Consider the following 14,623-nt stretch of genomic DNA (forward strand, 5'->3'; position numbering starts at 1 on the left):
CTATAGAAAAAGGAAATAGGAGAATAACCTGATAAATTATTGGCTTTTCATTTTCTGTAAACTAATACTTGCTGGTCAGTTGTTTGCCATAAGGAGCATCATATAAATCCAATAATTAATGGACTAATAAACCAATAAAATATTCCTCAGGAACAATTATAGTCATTACAATTTAATTTTTATGTTTTAATATCAAAAATTGTATTCCACACACATGGATATTTCTAGTAACCAGAAAAATGATTTTTTAAATGGTAACAATTATTCCAGAAATGTTAGATGTAGAGTAATTGGACTGTATCCTAACTTTACAAGAAATCTATGATATTATTGATATGATGAACTATAGAAAGGCCCCTGGACTTGGTAAATGGAATAAACTTTTAAAGAGGGAAATTACTCCTATACCACTGGGAAGTTTTCAGGTGTCTTATAAAAACAAGCCCTTCACTCTGTATGAATGAAGCCTGTATCACTTTAATTTTGAAGGCTGGGAGGGATCCTACTAAGTGTGTACAAGCTATCACCCATTATCTCTTTTACAGGTAACAATCTTAAGACAACATATGTATAGTAACAATCGTACTGTGTTGTTGATAGAAATATTTTAACAATAACATTGTTAAGATGATCAAGAAATTGCAATAATAGATCCAGCACAATCTTGGTCCACATGCGAGCATCATTTTCAGATAATAGACTCACCTCTCTCTCTCTCTCTCTCTCTCTTTTAATTTGATAACCACAAACCACTCAGGTTACTTTGTGTAAAAAGCTTTTGATGAGGTTCAAATTAAGTTTTTTGTTCAAGTGTTCCAAAAGTTTAGATTTCTTACAGATTTCATTTAATGGATTATCATGTACAGGTAGTCCTTGGCATGATAATTCGTTTAGTGACTGTTCAAAATTACAACAGCACTGAAATAAATGACATGACCATTTGTCACACTTAAACAGCTTCCTCATGGTTACGTGATCAATATTCAGGCACTCGGTAACTGGCTCATATTTATGACTGTTGCAGTGTCCTAGGATCATGTGATCAACTTTTGTGACCTGACAAACAAAGTCAATGGGAAGCCAGGTTCACTTAACAACCATATTACTAATTTAACAACTACAGGGATTCCCTTAACAACTGTGGCAAGAAAGGTCATAAAATGAAGCAAAACTCCCTTAACAATAGTGTCACTTAGCAATAGAAATTTTGGATTTAGTTGTGTTCATAGGTTAAGGACTACCTGTATTACCTTAATGCTTCTGCATGTCTAATTACAAATGGGATTATTTCACTAGCAATTAAAATGCAATGAAGATGTCTCTAAGTTGTAAATAGGCATTCTGAGGAATGGCCACTGTTTGCTTACATAGTATGCAGCTAGGCATAGGAAGTTGAGTGCTGTAAGAGATTAGTAGAACTTTTTAATTAATGGAACTTTTCAATGTTTCATTTACTAAAAGAGTAGACCCTTTTGGCAAATGATAAATTTTTAATCATATTAGCATTTCTCGATATTTTAATTTGACAAAGCTGGACTATTATTTTCAAGTGAACTGTAATGTTTCAGTTAGTTTTTTTCTAGATATCTCTTATGTTTGCAGTTCCTAGTTGGTATCATTTTAACAATATATGTTTTCATATTATTATTTTCCAATTATTAATTATAAATCAATTAAATTCTTAAAAACATATTTCTGAAACATTGAAGAATCAAGAAACATATCTGAACTTCCTCAGAATATCTTTTGGTAGGTTGTTCAATTTAAGCATTTCTATTTGGGTAAAATAAAACACATTCTTTTGTTTCTTCTTTTCTAATTCTTTTTAAAAAAGGAAACTCAAGATACTAGTTCAGATATTATTGCTGTTTCTGAAAATCTGCATCATGGGAAGTGCTTGAGGAATTAACTCCTAATTCTTCAAAATGTAACTTTTAAGGCAGTAATTCTCTTTTACACAAAATGAAAAGAAGCTGATGAAACCAGTACTAGTTAGTCACATAACTTCTGGAATAATGCATTTCAATGTTCCAACCTAGCCAACCAGTAGAAGATTGCTTTAAATAGTATGAAATTCTGTGGCATTAAAATTAAAGTAACTCAAAATTTTGTTTCAAATATATCAGACACCTTAGAGAATGTTTTAATAAGAGATGGTTGCAGTTGACATGCTGATGAGATTGGAACTTAGAAGTTGGAACATTTGTTCATTTTGGATAACCCACATTCTGGGTTGGAATAATTAATCTTTTGGGGGGGCTAAATTGTATAGAATTTGGAATCCAGAATTGAGGGTTTTATCATAAAACATATTACAAAGGAAGAAGAACTCTCTCTTAATTTATGTTGATTTCAACTTTTCCCATTTTTTTCCTCACAAAGAGACAAGGAAAAAGGCTTCTGAATGATAGGGTTAATTTCTCCAAGTTCTTAGGGGTTCTAATAAAGGTACACGTGTTGATTAGTCTTGGACATGAAGTTTCTTTAAAAATGTATAGGTTGCATCCTGAATTCAACAATACATGAACCAAATTTCATAGGCTAAGCTCAGGGAGCAAGAACGTGATTTATTTATTTTTTTGAAGAACTTCCCTGACGAAACCCTGCCATCTAGTGTTTCTTTTTCAAGAATTAGAAAAGAAGAAATAGTGGTGTGCTTTATTTTACCCAAACAGAAACTGAGTTTCTTAAAACTCATCATTGTGCTTCATCAGCCTAATATTTAGCAACACTGGATTTGCAACAAGGAGGCTGTAAGATTTATTTTGTCTCTCTCAAAAGAACAAGGCAATGCAACAAATGAAGGGTGGGAGTAAAGGGAACAGACACACAGTTCCAACTTAGGTCTCTATGTTACAAATCTGAGGCTGGATCTCCCCCCCATATTATTACTGTCCTGACTATCATATTGACAATTTTATATTTGACAGGAAAGCAGTTTCCATATCACAATGGAACATTAAGTAGCTAGCTATGATTCTTTGGGCATAGGCATCTGACAAGGATAAATGAGTAATTTTTAAAGGATTAGGATGGTAAAAGAGCCAGCTGCTAGCCGAAATCATGTGGTCCCCCATGATTAGCAACATCCTTTTAAAACAACTAATATAATACAATGTTTTCCTTATATAAAATATGGACCTCACCAATGATCTTTTAGATCGGATTTTTTTCTTTCAGATTATCTCATTGTAGATTTGTTAGTATCAAAAAACCAAAAAGCTACTCAGATTGTTGTATCTAGGCTGCAAGTATTTTATATGCAACCACAACTTTTATATTCTCCTTCCGATCAAGGAATTTATGGACTGTCTCTGCTTAGTTATTTTCCTGTGCAATCTGGAGGTCCTCCTGGACTCATAACTCCTGCTTGATGAGCAGGTGGCAGTCATGGCTTAAGGGCCTTTGCACAATTTCGCTTTCTGTACCAGCTGTATTAGTTCCTGGTCCAGCAAGTCCTGTTTATACTCACTCAGGCCTTGGCCACCTTCAAGTTTGACTACTGCAATGCATTCTTCATGAACAGCACATGTTATAACTCTGCTCCACAACCTGCCTGGTTGCCAGATTGCTTCTGGGTACAACTCAAGGTGCTGGTTTTAACATTTAAAGCCCTGCATGGCATGAGACTGGGCTATCAGAGGAATCGTTTTTCCCACTTACATCAGCCTATACCAGATCTTGCAGGGAAGGCAGGCCATGAGTATTACTGGCCAGGGACCTAAATTTGGTTGATTTCAGAGATGTGCCTTCTCTGTTAGGGCACATGACTTATGGAGCATCCTTCCCACTGAAAACAGATTGGCCCCATCCCATCCCTTTAACATATTCTCCAAAACCTCAAGATCTGGATGTTTATGGAAATTCTCAGTTATCCAGGTCATGGTGTCCCAAAAGTCCTTTTTCAAGAGGCAACTGGGCTTTCTTGTTATTCTTTGAAGGCGTTTCACTTCTCATCCAAGAGCTTCATGTCCAGTTGCCTCCTGAAAAAGCACGTTTGGGATTTCAAGATCTAGTTATGTGAGCAGGCCTGCAGCTCCCATGGAACTGGAGACTTGGCTAGATGGTATTGAGGGGGATATTAAAAAAAAACCCTCACTTTAATTGTACTTTGAAGACATTCACTACTATTTTTTAATTACATTTTACTCACTGTTTAAATATTTTTAATCTATTGTTGTGCATCACCCAGAAATGGGCGAAATGGGCACCTATATACAGTTGATTAATAAATAAATGAATATAACTCTCGACTCTTTTCCCTAAGCTAGTTAATAAAATTATTTACATTCCATTGTGCAAAAATACAAATCGTACTTGTGTCAACATTTCAGTTCTTTAACAAAACAAGAAAGCTTTTCATTGGGACCTTAAAAAAGAAAACTGTTAGATCAGTTTTTCCTATAAAAATTCTTATTTACTTACAGGTTCTTGTTTACAGCTCCATATCTTGGCAAAATACACACTGAAAAGTCTCTCCAAATTCAAATTTGAATAAAGTGAAATTTGAAGGACAGATGGGCAAAAAAAGAGAGACATCTGCTGTGATTTAGTTGGAAGTTATATGCAAGCAGAGAAAGCTTCATTCTGGATTTCCTCGCAGTAGAGAGAAATGGCTTCTTGTCCCAGAAAATCCTTGTGGAATCACTTTGGATCATCCAAAGTCTTTTTTGAATATCTGCAAGTAGAGATTAGGTAAAAGAGGAATCCCTGGTTCATGCACTATTGTTTCCAGTCTAAGTAATTTTTATTTTCCCCATTCAAGTCATTAGCTTTATAATTAAAACTTATACCTCTATTTCCTTTATTAAATTGGCAGCTTCCTTTGTTTTTTTTCTAAAGAGGGAAAATTAAAAGATCAAACTGAGTTCATTCATGTCATGTGTTCTTTATAAAATAATTGGTAAGATTTTTGCTTTTGTATTTACTGAGGGAAAATGCACAGAAAGACTGTACTGTTTTTGTTCATATAATGAATTGTTGTGAGGAAGTGTAATACGTATCACAAAATGCTTTTAAGGTCCAGGTTTCTAATGGTATTGCTCAGATCTTTCCAAAACCAGTGAGAAATTAAAAAGTGTCATTTAGCTGTACTTGAAAGTTAAGAATTGATTTTAATTAAAACTAGTTTATTCCTCATATAAACTATGTTATTTTCTTAGTATACATTACTAAGATAGCATTTTATCTATGCTATCATATAGCAACTCTGGATAGAAAAACATTATTTCAAAAATCTGGCTGATAAAATGTTTTATTGGTTTTTAACTTTCCCTATCCCTGTATGAAAATACAATTTCTATTAATTCATTCACTGTTCACTCCTTTATTGGAGTGAATGGAAAAAGGCAAATTCCATGTTATGAAACATCAGGAAAATTAAACAAATGAATTTGTAATAACTTTAAGGAAATCTAAAGTGCCTCATTTTCTGCAATCATGTGTACAATCCTGGTCATTACATTTAACTGCAACAACACAACACCAACAAACCCCAGCCACAAAAAAAGCCACAAATGGGAGTATGGAGTAAGGAAGAAGCTTAAGACTGCACCACCTTGATTCTCTTTAGTATAAAAGGGGAAGGGGAAAGATAAATAAAATTTGTCAGGCTTTTATGATTCTTTTATTTTATGCTATAGCAGCAGTTCTTGTGAAGTCTCTTTCTTGACCTGGCCTACTTTGAAGGACTGACACGAGACTACCTTTGTTTCTACATGTTTTCTAGATGTACTGAAAACTTCTACTTCCACAATACAGCATAGATTTTAAAATTACTAGAACTGAAGTCTATCACACCTGGAGGGTACTGCACTGAGATCATACAAATACAGAATGACAAGAATATCAATAATTGTTATATGTCTCTAGGATCAGAAATAACATACCACCAGCTGCAGAAAAGCAAATTCTATTGCCACCATGTTCTTGTGATTATTCGGATAGAAAACATATATGTTCTGATCTCATAAGACCCTCCTCCTTCTCTCCCTCCCCTCTCTCTCGCATGCACACATGAACTCATATATAGCATGTTTTTTGTGGCACAACTAAACTACATGAACTTAAACTTGCCTTTTAAAAACACACAATACTTCCATTAGATGTTTTTTCAAGGAATGAGGTCAGCAGTTTTATATGATCAGAAAGAACTATGCATGTAGAAAAGAGTTTATTAATTTTATTAAAAATTAAATGTTACCATTACAATATATACAGATTTCAGAATGATATATTTTATCAACATGTTTTCCATGTTGCCAAAATAATGTACAAAATGCCCTTGGAAAATATTTTGAAGGTTAAAAAAAAAGACTGCTTAAATATTATTAAGATAAATCATTTAACATTTTTTAAAAACAGAAATTTGACAAAGTTCTATTGCAATACACAATAATTAAAAAAACCAAACTTTTATTTAAAAAACATTTTTCTTTTTTCTCTTTTCCTTTCTATTAATAATTCTTTTCTTTTTCTCTTTGTTCCTCTTTATTAAAAAAAGGAAAATAAAAGATCAAAGTTATCTATTGATGCATGGCAATTTCCATGTATTTATTCATGAAATAACAGGATAGATACTATGATCTACCAAAATCTCCATTGCAATGTTTTTCAAATTCAACAACTTGAAATTATGTGGACTTCAGTTCCCAGAATTCCCCAGCCAACATTCAGTCTGGCTCTGGAATTCTGGGAGTTTAAGTCTTCACAATTTAAAGTACTTCTTTGAATGAGGGAATTGTCCTTTTACCTCTTAAATACGCCTTGGTTTCAGAGGTGGTATTCAGTAGGTTCTGACCAGTTCTGGAGAACTGGTAGCGGAAATTTTGAGTAGTTCAGAGAACTGGCAAATACCACCTCTGACTGGCCCTGCCCCCATGTATTTTCTGCCTCCTGAGTCCCAGTTGATCGGCTGGATCTTCTTTTATTACCCTGGACAGGAGAATGGAGCTGGAAAGAGTTAGTAGGGCGGGGAGGAAATTGAGATTTTGCAGTATCCTTCCCCTGGAGTGGGGTGGGAATGGAGATTTTACAGTATCCTCCCCCTGCCATGCCCACCAAGCCACGCCCACAGAACCGGTAGTAAAAAAATTTGAATCCCACCATTGCTTGGTTTGTCATCTCTTCAAGAAGCCCTTATTAGACCCCTCTATGCAAGACAACTTTCATTCAGTATTTAACCTCTCCTTTGGGGGGAAGGTGATTGAGAAGGTGATCAGATTTTAGTTTCAGTGAATCATGGATGAAATGAATTATCCTTTTCAGTCAGGATTCAGATCCAGTTATGGGATGGTAATGGCATTGGTTGTACTTTTGGAAGTACTAACTAACCTACTAACTCCATTCTCCTGTCCAGGGCAATAAAAGAAGATCCAGCCAATCTAGCTGGTATGATGAGGGTTGTGCTTCTAGACTTGCTTTTTTGTAAGACTGGCAGCAATACAAATTGATAAATATATAAAAATAACTGAAACAGAGCATATTTATTTAATTATTTGGGTTAGTATTACCCCTGCATTTCCTTAAGAATCTGGTAGAACAAATTCTAATAGCAAACTGTATTTTCTTTTATAGATCATATAATAATACTTAAATCGATATTTTGTTAATATTGTAGCAACAAAAGTGCCTATGTGCCTATACATTTCATTAATTTATACCCATGACCATGCATTTTTGAATGGTGGTGGTGATGGGAAGCTGATTTTCAAGTGGAACTGGTTTTCCTTGATTAATATCTGAATGAAAATATTCCCAGTTTTTAAAAATTATATACTTTATATAATTGATATACAGTACATAGTTATATTATAAACAGTGCATAACTCTTAAAGTAAATAACAACTCAATTCTGGGAAAGAAGAAGGGGTAGGAAAGAAAGTCAAGATAGCCCTGATTTGATTTTGTTGGCACAAGAGAGCCTAGAGGGAAACTCTGGCAAGATTTTGAAATTCTGTTATTATATCCTATAACACCAAAGCGGAGTTCCATTAGTTTGTTAGTTGCTTGTTTTCTGACTTGGATTTGGAAATAAGCTCCATACATGGAAAAGAAGCAGCTTCATTCTGATCCTTAATTCTTAGGATCACATTAAAATAACAATCTTATCTCAGTAGAACAAAGATAGGTATCTAAACAGGTGTAAATTAAGCAAACGTAGAGTCATTTTAAATAATTATTGAATATTTCTCTGATGGGTTCAAATTGAATTAATGTGATGGAACCTGTCTCCATCTTATCGCATCACAGGCTGCATTTTAACCAAGTTTAGTGGCTTGTTGCATCGACGTGATCCAAGCTGGGAATTGGTGCAAACCAGACTTTTTAACTTATGATGTGTTGTCAAGTTATTTCCATAAATCCAAGATGGAAGTCATTTCAGATTCAAATGTCTTTTAAAATCTTAAATGTGAATTGTGATATACAGTGTGTGCAAGTTTTTTTTTTCTCCTTACAAATATATCAACATGTCCTTCATCAGCAACATTATGAAAATAGAGGGTGCAGATGGCTATCACTCCAGTTTAAATGAAAACAAGTTTTTTTCCCTTGTGTACATTAGCAACAAGATCACCCCATTTCCATCTTGTCTTTTCTGTTCATTCACCATGAATTTGAATTCTATGAAACAGCTTAAGATAATGGAGTGACCAAGCTGCAATTAACCTTGGATGGGCCCAGCAGTTGGCAACATTGGTGCAAGGATCCTAAACCGCTGTTAGATTTTGGGAAGACCTCTGCAGAACCGTTGCCACTGTTTGATTAAAAAAAAAAGTGAATGATTTTTTAAAATAATAATAATATGAATATGAATAAAATTACTTATCATACTTAACATTTCATCAGTGGATTACAACATTATTATAAACTGTAAAACAGAAAATGCAATGGATAAAATGTCTATTATGAATAATATTTTCAAAAAGTTCTTGCACAACCAACAGCTTGTGTCATTGGCAATGAACTGATATGATTATTTCAGATTAGCTAGAACAGAACAATAAATTTAGAAAATGTAACAAAACTCGCCAGATTTATTTGAGAGGTTCCCATTCTCCCTAAATTAGCATTTGGCCAGTGGGAAAAAATCTGTGCATGCAAAAGACTTTGTTCATTAGTCTCCTACTTAATTAGAGTAAGGTTGCTTAAAATAAGGATATTAACTGGAAAAAAGAAAAGGTATAAACTGCATTTTTCACTAATCATAGATCTATAAGATTTCCAAATATAGATACTAGAGAATTCTTAATGTATTGCAAATGCATCAATGAAAATAAAAATTTACCATAAATCTTCAAAAACTATACAAACTAAGACAAAGGTGTTCAAATACAAATTACTGTGTCTTGAACAGTAGAGAAGTAGAGAAGCATTTTTTTAAAAAATCAGCCTTTTATAACCCTTAAAAAAAGCTATCACCAGGAACTTCTGAAATATTATTATGCCATATTTTTATATATTATAGTTCATTTCACATACAGTGTTCTTGGAGTATCTACTATCAATAAGCAGTTTGACTTCACACATGATCTCTATGGCGCGAGATTCTGATCTAATTACCTGGTAAAGAGGTTTAAACAGCAAGCAACTATTTCTGTGCTATTGTCATTCGCACTGAAGTTGCTTTGTAATAACGTTGTACATGGATTTTCAGATAGTATACCTGAAAAAGGGTCAGAAAAGATATTTGTATTAAGAAATGATACCTCTGGATTATGGCAACAAATTCACTGAGACACTGACCTTTACTTCATTTCTGTTTTTCATAAGGTTGTTCGATTTAAGAACTTTGTTTTATAAGTTTCTTTACCCAATTTTTGATAGTTGCTTTGCCTTCCATTTCCTCCCTTCCATTTAAGGAAGATAATTCCTGGAAGAGGCTCCTAGAGCAGGGGTCGCCAACCTTTTGGACCTCAGGGACCACCAAACTCATAATTTTAGATCCCAGGGACCACTAACCAGTTCTGTGGGCATGGCCTAATTTGTGGGTGTGGCTTGGTGGTCATGTGACTGGCTGGGCATGGCTTGTATGTAAATATTATAAATATTTATATAAATATTGATTTTTTTTAATAAAAAAAGAGCAACTTTTATCCAAAATCAGGCAAAGCAGGCAGACTGAGTTGCTCACAGAATCACAGATTCATTCAGTGATCTATCTATCTGCCATTGGCTAGCTCAGTCTGTCATATAAAATGTGCTTGCAAGCAAAGTCACAAAATTAACTCACAACACACCATGCATGTAAATATTGAATTTTTATTTAAAAAAAGAGCAACTTTTACCCAAAATCAGGCAAAGCAGGCAAATTGAGTTGCTCACAGAATCATTCAGTGATCTATCTGCCATCAGCAAGCTCAGTCTCTCAAATTTGCTTGCCGTGAGTCTGCACTGAATTTGCTTGCAAGCAAAGCTTCAGTCCTAAGGGAGATTCGGCTGTGCTCAGTCAAAGATCTAAAGATTAGCTAGAAAGCAATAAATCCATCCATTTCCTGTTTCCTAGCTAATCTAAATCTCCTGGCACAGCAGAACAGATGATGGTCGGAAAAAGGAAAAATAGCAATTTAGCAGGCAACTTTACCGGGTAAGGAGTGAGTGGGCGGGGAGGTTTCCCGTGGGCCATGTGGGCAGCTCAGCCTTGTGTTTCTGTGCAGCCTGGATTAATTGCTTTGTGGGGTACTCTGGGAGTGAGATTTCTCTGCGCCCCACCAAAATTTTCTCACAGCCCACCGGTTGGCAACCACTGTCCTAGAGGATTCAGAGCCTTTCACACAGAGGGGATGCATTGATCTGCACTATGATGCCATAATAATGTGGGGCACATGTAGGACTTGGGAAACGGCACGAAATAACAACCACAGCTTTGTAGCATTTCTTCTGGAACAGTAGTTCTCCCACAAGTGAGAACTTTTAACTATCTCTGCTTTCCAGAATCTCCTCCCTGCTTCTTAAATCGAAGGTTCTTCTATAGTGTCACAATTTTCTCCAGTTTTTGAAGGATGACTTAGTTGCTTCCTTCATCAGCAACTTTTTGGAGACAGAAAGATGAAACACCAGCTGCATTCCCTGGTTAAATGGAAAGATGGAGCAGAGCACTTGCATAGAGAAGAAAATTGTGACAGAGACTATAAGGGAAGAGGCTGAGGTCTATGTAGAAAGATCTTCAAAAGGCTTCTGGGAGATGATAGAAGGGAAAGTCCCTCCCTTCAACTTTTCCCCCCAAATCTAAGCTATTATAATTGCTATCAAATCAACAGTTAATCTGGAATTTTTCTTCTTTCTATTTAAAATCAAATAATGATATCACTGAAGCACAATTATATCAAATTTAAGTCTTTCTAGAAACTCCGCTGGTTTCAGTGGGGGAGTTCAATTTCCCCCGTGAGGCATAAAAGACCTGGATCATGTCAAACATAACATGTGAAATGGTGGCATGTAATGTTACAATACCTGCAACACAAGCTGTCATGAAGCAGGCCACAGTGCCAGCAATCATGGCCCTGAAGGCTCCTCCCGCAATGTCTCTCTTCCTGGAGGGAGCCAAGGATGCTGGAGACATGAATAGAAGGAAAAAAAAAACAAGTGAGCAATATGCAATGTTGAGACATCTATTCGGGGCTTTTCTAACCCTTTTATAATCTCTGGAACAGCTTCAGTAAAGATTCTTGCTACTTAGGATAGATGTGGTTTAGATAACCATAAATGATATTGGTAATATCTTTTCAAATGAAAGTTCACTTGATAAAATCATGCAGAATTTATTTCTCTGTCCCTGAATCTATATAGGTTTTCCTTGCCTTTAATTCCCATCACCAAATTAATACAATAATTAGTCAACTTCTCATAAATATTATATAGTATACTGACATAATAGAAAGTACATTTCTTTCTGTGTTCCTTTGGCCTCTTCGAAGTCTGTGCAATTGCTTTCCATTCATCTCCTTTAAAAGTGATATGGTACTCTTTATTTACTAACAAGCTGTCAGCCTTGGAAGCCATATTAGCCTGAGGAGCTTCTATAGTGTCACGTTCACATTGGGAAAATGGGAGGGGGGCATTCATAGAGTGGGGATAGTTAGCCATAATAGCATTCTTCTTCCCCAGTCAAGGTCATGTCACCCTGCACCTGGAGAAGGAGTGGTTGGAGAATTGTCTTCAGTGGGACTGATGCCTACTGGGTCATGTGTTGGACTGATGCATGCAGGGGATGGGATTTTGACCTTTCAATTACTAAGGGAAAACTGGAAGCTTCAGATTCAAGTTTTCCCAGATTGTTCTGACCCAAACCTTGTTCCAAGTAAACAAACACCAAACAGCGATAAAAGCAAAACCCTTTAATGCTTCTCTGCGAATTCCATTAATTCACACTTAAAAGGCTATTAAAACTAATTGTCCCTGATATGAACGAGACTTGCCAAGGTTGTGCAAGGCTGCCAAAAGCACGAGATTAAGTTGCCAAGAAATATTCCAAACAAAAAGTCTTCAAATGCAAACCAGGATAGTCTGAACTTCTACAAGGCTTGAAGTGCAAGAACTTCTTTGCTTCCTGCAAAGAATACCCATCTCTCAGGCTGGCTTTTTTCTCTTAAGGGAGGGGCCATTACTTTGCAACCTTACTTTCAAGTTGCCTGTGCTGCTGCAGCTGCTCTTTCCTACGAGCAGCCCTGCACTCACACTTACTGGGCACAGACTCCTTGGGATTCTCTGAATCACTGCTGCCAGCCTCCACAATCACTCCACTCCCTGATGGTCCTGGCCTCATCCCTACATCACACGCAGGCTCCTCATCTGAGTCCTCACTCTCCGAGACCTCAGCCATCCGCACCTGCTGCTGGCAAACCACAACACAGATGTGCCAGTATGACTGTCAGATAAAATGGAACTTTGAAAAAATGCCTGTCTCTGAGTTTTGTGGGTTGGAGTTCATTTGCTAGAACACTGAGATAAACTACAGTTTATACTAAGTTTTTGATGAATCAATATGGAATTTCTGTTTTATGGCTTTTCTTAACACTCCCCTCTTTTAGTTCCCTGATATGTATAAACGAGTATGAATATCTACAGTTTTGTTTGAGGACACCATTCTGAATGTTTCATGGCATTTCCAGCTAATCAGTCTTCTTATCCCAAAATCCTTCCAATTTCAATCTTTAGTCTGGTTGGCATTATCCTGATATTTGAATGTTTCAAATTATTTTGGCATTAAGGCATTATGAGGATGGAGTGTGTTTATCAGACTCCTTTGCAAACTTGCAGGATGGTAACCAGGGTTAGCAATCAAGAGTCAGGGTGAACCAATTCCCTCTCTAATATTTCCCCATGGCGCCTATGCTTTAAGGTTCACCACTGCCAAACAACATTTCTCTATCTGTAGAAAAGTTAGCGTTTATTCAATTATGACAGCAGACATAAGATGGCCATATACTTGTGTCAATATCTTCTTGAAAAGATCTGTTCCCCTGCCCAGTTTGGAAGAGCTGAAATATGCTTATTTTTCAATGCTAGCCATGATTGATAGGATTATACCTATAGTCACTTAGTCGTAAGAAAATATCTTGCCAGCTCTTGAACTTAACCTGAAGTATTTTTGAAATATTTTGCAGCTGATGCTAATTGGAACTACTTTTGAATGTTTTCTTTCACAGGGTTGTAAATTTATGAGAAAGAAAAATAGGGCCATCTCTAAAACTTCATCGCTCATCCTCCATAAATTCTACTATTCATGTTATGAGAGAATATAAAGTGAAATCTCATGTGGAAGAAACACTGAGAAAGGCAATGGAAAAGAGTCTTTTGAACATCCTGAACTTTCAGAAAGTGAAGATATAATACAGATCTTTGCCCCCAGTACAGATATGAATGAGATAATGAAGATCTGCATAGGCTGGGCAAAGCTACACTTTTGAGAGAATACTCAAAAAGCTTTGAACTGTCTTGGAGGAGCTCATGTGAGGCAGCAGATTTGCTGTTGAAATGGGACACATCCCATTCTTACTTGTAAAGCAATTCAAATATTATGAAATATAATCTTCCAAATAATACCAACTCTAGATAAACAAGGACACTATTTTCCAGTGTCCAATCTTATCTAGGCAATGGCTGTTGTTGCTCTGCAGATCCGAAATGCTTTAGATGCTGAATTTATAAAATACTGATTGACCCCAAGAGAGGCTAAAAACACAGGCTTAAGACTAATTTATTTTTTTAAAGATTGAGGTGCATTTTAATAAGAGTTCCCCAGCCTCAAAGCACTAATATTAGATCAACCAATCATTTTGATACATAATTATATTAAATGTTAACTCTGGAATCATTTACTTCTGCTAGATAATATACAAAGCAGAATATTTTGAATATTATCCAGACTGAAACTATTTCAATATTTATTTCAATTTTCATCTTAAATGGATAAAATTACATATAAACAAGAGAAACTTGCTTAATTCTGGAGCAAATCTGCTAATTTTGGACCAATCCGGATGATAACAGAGGTTTGTCCAAGGTTACAAACCTCTGTTAGAGGCAGGTTAATGAGTTTTTGTGCATCAAAGTGTTTGAATGGCTCTGTTATCCATAAAACACAAGAGTTTTATGCTTGGAATGCTTTTGCAGTGCTGAAAAA

At 35.7% G+C, this 14,623-nt stretch overlaps 1 protein-coding gene across 1 annotated transcript in view; it reads right to left on the reverse strand.

The window, feature by feature from the left end:
* Window positions 1–7,379: 7,379 nt before the first annotated feature.
* Window positions 7,380–14,623, reverse strand: part of SLC28A3 (solute carrier family 28 member 3) — a 54,030-nt gene continuing 46,786 nt past the window's right edge. The window contains exons 16-18 of the mRNA XM_026703861.2: window positions 11,452–11,550; window positions 9,562–9,664; window positions 7,380–8,755 (exon numbers count right to left, since the gene is read on the reverse strand). Coding sequence (XP_026559646.1) covers window positions 8,635–8,755; window positions 9,562–9,664; window positions 11,452–11,550 — 323 coding nt within the window. The 3' untranslated portion in view covers window positions 7,380–8,634. The remainder of the gene's footprint in view (window positions 8,756–9,561; window positions 9,665–11,451; window positions 11,551–14,623) is intronic.

The sequence above is a fragment of the Pseudonaja textilis genome, chromosome 2 (assembly GCF_049901715.1).
Source record: "Pseudonaja textilis isolate UNSWEBS1 chromosome 2, rPseTex1.2, whole genome shotgun sequence".
Taxonomy (NCBI): domain Eukaryota; kingdom Metazoa; phylum Chordata; class Lepidosauria; order Squamata; family Elapidae; genus Pseudonaja; species Pseudonaja textilis.